The 8,419-nt window shown below is 38.5% G+C and overlaps 1 protein-coding gene across 1 annotated transcript in view; it reads right to left on the minus strand.

Moving 5' to 3' along the window:
- Window positions 1-7,614, minus strand: part of TAT (tyrosine aminotransferase) — a 14,050-nt gene extending 6,436 nt beyond the window's left edge. Inside the window, exons 1-6 of the mRNA XM_044663125.1 lie at window positions 7,553-7,614; window positions 6,607-6,853; window positions 6,280-6,384; window positions 4,492-4,559; window positions 1,401-1,559; window positions 128-266 (exon numbers count right to left, since the gene is read on the minus strand). Of these exons, the coding sequence (XP_044519060.1) occupies window positions 128-266; window positions 1,401-1,559; window positions 4,492-4,559; window positions 6,280-6,384; window positions 6,607-6,841 (706 nt within the window). The 5' untranslated portion in view covers window positions 6,842-6,853; window positions 7,553-7,614. The remainder of the gene's footprint in view (window positions 1-127; window positions 267-1,400; window positions 1,560-4,491; window positions 4,560-6,279; window positions 6,385-6,606; window positions 6,854-7,552) is intronic.
- Between the last annotated feature and the right edge of the window lie 805 nt (window positions 7,615-8,419).

The raw sequence follows: 8,419 nt of genomic DNA on the forward strand, positions 1-8,419 counted from the left end.
TATATATATATATATCTCCCCCCTGTTAGATGATAATCTTGCTCCTTGCTTTCAAGCCCAAACATGGAGTCCTCTACTTTGAGAAAGTCTCAGCTAGCCTGAACTTAGACAAAAGAATTCATCTTACCAGATAAGATCTTTTGGAGGTGGCTTTTGCTAAACACTGAACCACAGGGGTTTGATGGGTTGTTGACTATGAGACAAGCTGTCTTCTCATCAATCAGTGACTCCAAATGTTTCAAGTCGATTTCCCAGGACTTTTCAGGCTGGGGAAGAAGGAAAGATTTCAATAAGATTGGAGAGCTCCTTGAGGGCTGGACAGTTTTTCATTTTGTCTTTGTATTCCTAGCATAATATCTTGTACATTCAAGGCACTTGATAAATACTTTTTAGAATGAATTTAATTGGAAGCTTTGCTAATAATTACTTAACCCAATATTTAATCTTAAATGATAAAATATATTTATAGTTTTGGCTACTTATATCAGGACCTTTCACCTCAGAAATACAGGAGCAAACAAACTCATATCTGAGTAGATATGTCTGAAGATTATGAACACAGGCACACTTTGTGAAGGGATAGAGATAGTATGGCAGGGTTAGAAGGTCCAGGTCTGAATTCTAGATTTGCCACTTACTAGCTATGAGGCCTACTTCTGTTAAATGAGGGAATTAGATTACAAAATCTCTAGGTTTCCTTTTCTCCTTAAAATCCTAGAAGTTCAAAAGGATACAAAATCAATCAATTAATCAACAAGCATTTATTATGCACTTACTATGTGCCAGTCCCTGTACTAAAATGGGAATATAAAGGCAAAAAAACATTCCTGCCCTGAAGGAATTCACTTTTTAACAGGGAAGAAAATATGCAAATAACAATGTACAGACAAAATATATAGAGTGAGAATGGGAGGGAGGGAGGAATCCTAGAGGGAAGGCATTGGAGAAGACCTGAGAATTGGAATGTTGAAAAAGATAAAAGAGGAAGAGGATGTTTGGGGTGGGGGAATCAGAAGAAGCCCAAAGCATCGTTAAGGAGGCAGAGCAAAATTCTAAAGGCCTTGAAAGAAGTTACAGAGAGTAATTGCTATAAAAATTGCTAAGTTAGCTATGAGATAATCGTAGGTCCCTGAATTTTTACTCATCATCTAGAACATGGGGGCCCCATGTAGCTAAGTTTAGGAATCAATCAACATTTAGTAAGTGTGCAGAGCTCAGAGTGCCTTATATATAAAGCACTACTACAAATCATCAACAATTATAAATAAAATAGACCATTGTATTTAAGAAGGCAGCATGGGTAGCCTCTGTGACAGGGTGCCTTCACCATTTCTATTTCTTAAATAAAAGAAACCTTACTGAAGCATCTTTTTTTCAAGATCCCTGAAATGATCACTCACCAACAAGTTGTAAAGTTTGACCTCAATCCCCATGGATTCAGCCAGAGTTTTATAGAGAGAGAAGCCAGGTCTGGGGATAAGGATGTTCTGTCCTGGGTTGGCCAACACACCTAAGGCAAGTTCGATGGCCTGGCTACAGCCACTTGTCAGAATGACATCCTGCACAGAACACAAGGAGTTAATTAAGGTGGTGATTTCTGGATAACAGAAATCTCAAAAAGATTGAGGAATTTAAGAGTTAATATCCAAAAGGAGAGAGCTGGGAAGAAGGTGGAAGAACTTCACTCTTGAATTCTGGGCAATGAGAGGCTATCTTGAATTTTTATGGCATTTTAACATTTGAAAAGTATTTTCTTTACAGCAATCTTCAAGGTGGTTTATTATCCTCAGTTTATAGATGAGGAAACTTAGCTTCAAAGAGATGGAGTGGGTTAGCCTCAGCCATCTACAGAACAGAGATTCAAACATATAGACCTTTGTTACCAAGTCTTTCCATTATACCACATTGCCTCTCATTAAAGCAATATTGACTATACTGAGCTAAAATCAGAAGGTTAATGGGTTGTAGGCATATATTTATACACATGCTCATATATATACTAAATATATACTATATACAGCATATATATACTACATGTGTGCTATATACTATCTAGTAAATGTATACTCTATATAACTAAAACTAGAAGATTAATGGTTTGTATGCATGTTGTATATATATACACACATACACAAATAAACATGTATGTACACATATTTTTATATGTATGTATATGTATAATTTTATTAGAAAGTTGGTCATGCCTTAGCTAGCCACCATGTTTAAAAATGCAACCCTGTAGTTGGGATTGGGAAAAATTCTCAGGTGATAGCGTCCTTGGACTTTCCCCTTGAATTATTTGCTCCTGGCTAGAGATATGATATAGTTGGGGAGGAGGCCTTCTCTCTTGGGAAATACCAACCAAAAACATCAGTGGTTGGTGGGGGGGAGCAGTTAGCCCCAATTGACTGGCATGGTCAACCTTGGCATCAATTCAATATGCAACTGCAGTCAAGAGATCTTAATCTTTTAACTGCACTAAAGCTTAATCTACTTTCAGAGAAAGAAATAGCAAACCACTCCAATATCTTTACCAAGAAAATTCCAAATGGGATCATGAAGAGTCAAATACAACTGAAAAGACTCAACAACAAAACTTGGACTTCTCTCCTATAGGCAATTGTTGAGACTATAAGCAATTATAAATACTAATAATAAATCAAAATGTCAAAGGCTTGTGAGGCAGCTAAGTGGCACAGTGTCTAGAGTGCCTTACCTGGAGTCAAGAAGACTCATCTGAATTCAAATCTGGCCTCAGATACTTACTAGTTGTGTGACCCTGGACAAATCTGCCTAAGTTCCTCATCTGTAAAATGAGCTGGAAAAAGAAATGGCAAACCACTCCAGGATCTTTGCCAAGAAAATCCAAAATGGAAGTCACGAAGAGTTGGATATGGCTGAAACAACTGAACAACAGCAACAAAGACTTGTAATTTATACATTTGGGAACTTCCTAATTTATAGTCTTAGGTCTATCCATCTTTTTTACAATTTATGACTATAATCACTGAATTTGAGGCTCTGGAGACTTGCTCATCACCAATCATCCAGTGTCAAGAGTAGGATTTGAAACCAGTTCTTCCTAATCCCAAGTCTAACATAATTTACCACTAACCATGATGGTTAGACGTCTTCCTATTTAGTGTACTTTTTTTTTTTCAAAGTGCTTTCACACATTCTCAAGCATTGGGTGGCCTCTATCCATTAAAAGAGTTGGGATGAGATCATGGAAAAAAGCATTAGATTTAGAGTTAAAAGCTTAGAGTTGGAATCCCACCTCCATCCCTTAGAGACTCTGTGATCCTGGGCAAATTACTTACCTTCTCTTAACCTTGCTTTTCAAATCTTAGTCTTATAGCAATGTAAATTAATATTATCATTAAGCTGATTTTTAAAAAAGAAAGAAATCCAAGGCAGCTCTGAGGTAATTTGTTGTTATTTAGTTGTTTTTCAGTCATGTTTCCCATTTGGGGTTTTCTCAGCAAAGACACTGGAGTGGTTTGCTATGTCCTTCACCTGCTCAGTTTACAGAGGAGGAAACTAGGGCAAACAGGCTGAAGTGGCTTCCCATGTTTTTATACCTAGTAAGTGTCTGAAATCAGTTTTGAATTCATGAAGATGAGGTTTCCCAAAGTCCAGAGCTCTCTCCATTGCCCCACCTAGCTGCCTGTGGCAGCATGTACTAAGAAGAATAAAATATATATTCTGTAGCTGGCAGAGAGCCAATACTAACAGTAATTATTAAGAACCTTTAGGGCAGCTAGGTAATACAGTGAATAGAGCTCCAGGGCTAGAGTTCAAATCTGTTCTTAGATATTTCCTTCTTGTGTGACCGTGGGAAAGTCACTTAATCCTAGTTGCCTAGCCCTTCCTGTTCTTCTGACTTGGAACAGAAGCTTAGTAAAAATTCTAAAACAGAAAGTAAGAGTTTTTTAAAAGAATCTTTGTAAATTTTGATCCTTTAACCTTTATATCTTATGATTAATTCTCCCTATCCCCCATTATATATTTTTCCATAGGGCTTCATAGTAGATATCCTGCAAATGCCAAAAGTAATAATAAATTTAATGTATCACCATCAACACAATCACCATTTTTGTGACTTGGAGCCAGGAAGACTCTAAGTTAAATCTGATCTTAGATTCTGACTTAGTTATGTGACCCTGGGCAAGCCATTCACCTCTGTTGGCTTCAATTCCTCATCTGTAAAATGGGAATAATAATAGCACCTGCCTCCTAGGATTATTGTGAGGATCAGATGAGTTAACAAATGTCCAGTGCTTTTCAATCAACCTTTAAGTGCTGGTTATCAAAATCCCTAAAGATGCTTAAGGACCAAAACAACTGGCCCTTCCTTTAGTTCTGAAGTTATTTGACTTCTGTGATCTGGAGCTGGAGAAGATGTGGGCTTTCCCTAAGTGGAAGCTCAGAATAAGTTTCCCACTTCATTTCACTCTATGCAATGGTAGCCTGAAAAGATGCCTTGATTACCTTAGCCTCCAGAGGGGCCTCTGGACAGTGGTAATAAGAAGCAATTTCCTCTCTGCTAGACAGATAACCTGGAAACAGAACAAGAGATTTGTGAGTAGGATTTCCTCCCTGAAAATATGCTAACAACTTTGAGTATTAGAAAACACAAGATTCAAATCCTGTCTCAACTACTTACTGGGCAAATCCCTTAAATCCTTATCTGTAAAGTTGGGATAATAATTGCCCAGCACATATATTGTATAATTTCATGCTTAAAGAAACCTGCTTAGTTCCCAAACGATGTAACCTGAAGATGAGATTTACCAATAAGTAATCATTGAAAAAATGGATTTTTCCTTGGTTTCATTGTCTTCTTAGTATCGCACCATTTCCCAAGGACCAGGACTAGAACTAGCATGACGGCCATCAGGATTGGCCCTAGATGCCAACTTCTACTAGAGACTCTGTAATCTTCTTTTATTGATGCTATCTCCTTCATTCTAGATTTCATCTTCATCTACCTTTTGGTGCCCAATGAAACCTGGTTTTCTCCTGAATACACAATATTTTTCTGCACTTTCTTTTGTACCTCTTAACACACAGAGCCAGGGAAAGAAGTTAGCATAGTGCCTAGTTTCCCAATTTCACTTTCAGATCTTCCCTCTGCTACTCAGTAACCACATCTCCTTTCTTTATTTCTCCCCCCTAAATCCTTACCTTCCATCTTAGAATCAATCTTGCATGTTGGTTCCAAGGCAGAGTAAGGGTTAGGTGATAGGAGTTAAGGAAGTTTCTGAGGCCAGACTTGAACCCAGGACCTCCTTCCTTCTCCAGGCCTGGCTCTCTATCCACTAAACTACCTGGCTGCCTCCCACCTCCCTCTCTTTCTTTAAAGTTGACTCCATCCTGGTCAGACCTTTGCCATTATCAGTGGTCCTCCAGGATAGTCACCCTCAATAAAATCATCCTTACAGGCTCCTCCATCTTCTCACCTAATCCCATCTTCGCAACCTGAACTTCTACCCTCTTCCAACACCCTGGTCTTCCTAGTTCCTTATCTTCGCCAACTCTCAAGACTTCCATCTCCAGTTAGCCCAGCCCCTCACAGGAGTGGTCATATCTTAAGACCCCTTTTCCCTGGTTCAAAAGAATTTGTCCCGGACATCGGAATACCTAGTGATGGTTCTGGCTAGAATCTTAAAACAAGAAGTCCAGGGAGAACATAAAAGAAGTTATTTTCATGGAGTTCCCCACTTCTAGGGTGGGTATGGGGAGAAGGAAATTAGTAAAGGAGTGGCCCCAACCAGTCAAAGAAACTTCAGAATCAGTAACAACATGACAAACATCTTTGAGAAAGAAATATAAGGCAGCCTTTGGTGGCAAGCTATGTGGGAACTGAGGGGAAGTTTCTCAAAGATAGGTCTAAGGTATCAATTTACTTTTCTGATTTACAGTGAATACCCCTAAACAGGGGTTCTTAACCTGGTTTTTACAAAATATTTTCAGAACTGTATTTCACAAAACAGATTTCCTTGGAGATGCTGTGTATTTTATCTTATGCATTTAGGAATTATTCTGAGGACCTGTCCATAGACTTCTCCAGTCTGCCAAAGGGGTCCGTGCCACAAACAAGGCAAAGAACTCCTTCTCTAGAACCTTCTCCCAAGACCCTTATGCCTCTTCGGTTTTAACTTCTGAATACCAAGACAGAAACAGAAAGCAGAATAAAGTCTAGGCAGATTACAAAGATAGAAAAAAGTGCTTGGAAGCAGTAAGGCAAAATGAGATAGCAAAGTGGAGGAAACTTACCAATTGCTGGAGCATAGCCATTATATTTCCCAGAATCTAAGGCATCCTTCATGGCCTGAGTAACTTCAGCATCAGTAGGGAGATTTCCAAATACAGTTGGATCCCCTTTTTCATAAAAGAATGAAAGGAACCATGACAAGATTAATAATATTCCATAATCAGTGAGCAAGACAGCAGCACTCTACTCCCTATAGGAACCTCCACCCACCAAGAGATCTGAACTTTCATTTACATTTTCACCCATTTTCTTCAGATAATCAATGGAATAAACTAAGCCAATGGGCAGTTAAGTTCCCCTTACCTTACAAGTAATGGTCTGGTACTCACCTATTGACAAAGAGATCATGGTTTTATTTGGATTTGGCTCCACCTTCATGCTATCTACAATGGCTCTGATAGGATTGAAAGTTTTCTTGGACATATCAGAGGCTCTCACTGCCCATCTAGCTTTCCTGCCTTTCATTTTCCCTAAGACTGTATTTCTTCCATTGATGTTTACATGGACGTCAAGGACTGAGGAAAGATCACCATTGCCATTCATTTGGATCACATAAGAGTCCATTGCTAGATATACCTAAGGAGGAAAGAAAAAGAGCCCCATGAATATTCAAATATAGGAAAGTCCCTTTACTTTGCATTCATATCCTAATATGAAGTCAGTTTCCTGATGGCTTCCAGCCTTTCTTCTGAGTTCATTACTCTATCCTCAATCTGCTTTAGGCACTCACTGAAGGCAGTTTCTGAATGAATGAGAAAGTTGTAAGACATCTCCTGTAGGAGGATAGATTCAAGGTATTGAAATAATAAAGCATTTTGAAAGACATATTCCCAGTATTTGGAGTTGGAAAATTAGCCTCAATTGGGGCAAGAATTCATTCCATAGCATTAGAGCAAAGGCACCAGTTGTGATCATTCACCTAAGTGATAGAAAAACAACTTCCCTAAATATATTCTCCCCAGTCCATTTCCTGATAAACTGGAGCTAAGACAAATAATTGTAGGACTTCAGGCTCTGAGTATATGCTTTATCCCTCCCATGTGCTGCCAAACCAAGGAATATTCTTCCTAAAGCATTATAGATTGGTTCTCATCTCCTTCATAGTCAAGTCAAAAATGTGCCTAAAAGAACATGCTGTTAAAAGTAAAAAGTAAAATTAAAAGAACTCTGTCCCATATAACATCTCATCTTCCTGCTATGGAAAAAGAAACAATATAAAAGTATCTGAAGCAGCATCCCTTAAATTGTTAACAAGACTGAAAACTGGGATTTTACCTTTTAAGAAGTGGAACTGAAGTTCTAAAATGCCGGGATGAAGCTGAAAAGCTTGCTTCTTTCTCTCTTGTCAAATTACTGTGATGGACTCAGAAGCAAATCCTGATTGCTGAAATAGTCCCTCCAAATGGGTGTTGGCCTTGAAAACCTCTCACAATTGGTTGAGGATGAAATCCCTCTGATACTCCTCCTCCCCTTTCCTGTCAGGGATTTGTTCTCACTTCAAAAAACTGGAATCCTCTAAGTTAACTCTTTATAGGAGATGAGAGGGGAACAGAGGATTATTGTGGGTTGCTAGATTTCTCATTGGAGTCATATTTAGCAATTGAAACAAGGTGGGGACTTAACGTATGTCCCTTCTACTCCACTGACCAAATATTCCCAAGAGAGAGACAGGTATCTTAAAAAGAAGCCTGCTGTCTTTTATTCTCAATCCAATACTCAAATTACTCTCTTTCCTGAGTGCTAGTTTGCTCGTTGACATGAGATGTCAGGTATGACCTGAAGAAGTCTTCATAAGGGTTATTTACCAGAAAACTGAAGTTTTTCTCAAGTACTTAAAAAATTACCAACTATATAATGGTTAAAAGGGAAGGCTGGCTTGCCTCCTGGTAGAAATCTAATCTTTCTGTTTATTTTTTGAGAAATATAGCAATGTGTGTGCCTGCTGGGATGCCATTTAAATAAGTTGCTGTTATTTAATGCATAGAAGCTGAAGTGGAATTGGGAGACCCTTGATTTTTCATCACTAGCTCTTAGTCATACGCTCTATGGATTGGGTCCATCCTCTTCTTTGGTGTTTTCTTTCCTCCAAATGTGAAATGCACTGAAAAATACTTGCTTCACTCAAAGGAGGAAGAGAATAAA

The sequence above is a fragment of the Gracilinanus agilis genome, chromosome 2 (genome assembly GCF_016433145.1).
Source record: "Gracilinanus agilis isolate LMUSP501 chromosome 2, AgileGrace, whole genome shotgun sequence".
Classification (NCBI taxonomy): domain Eukaryota; kingdom Metazoa; phylum Chordata; class Mammalia; order Didelphimorphia; family Didelphidae; genus Gracilinanus; species Gracilinanus agilis.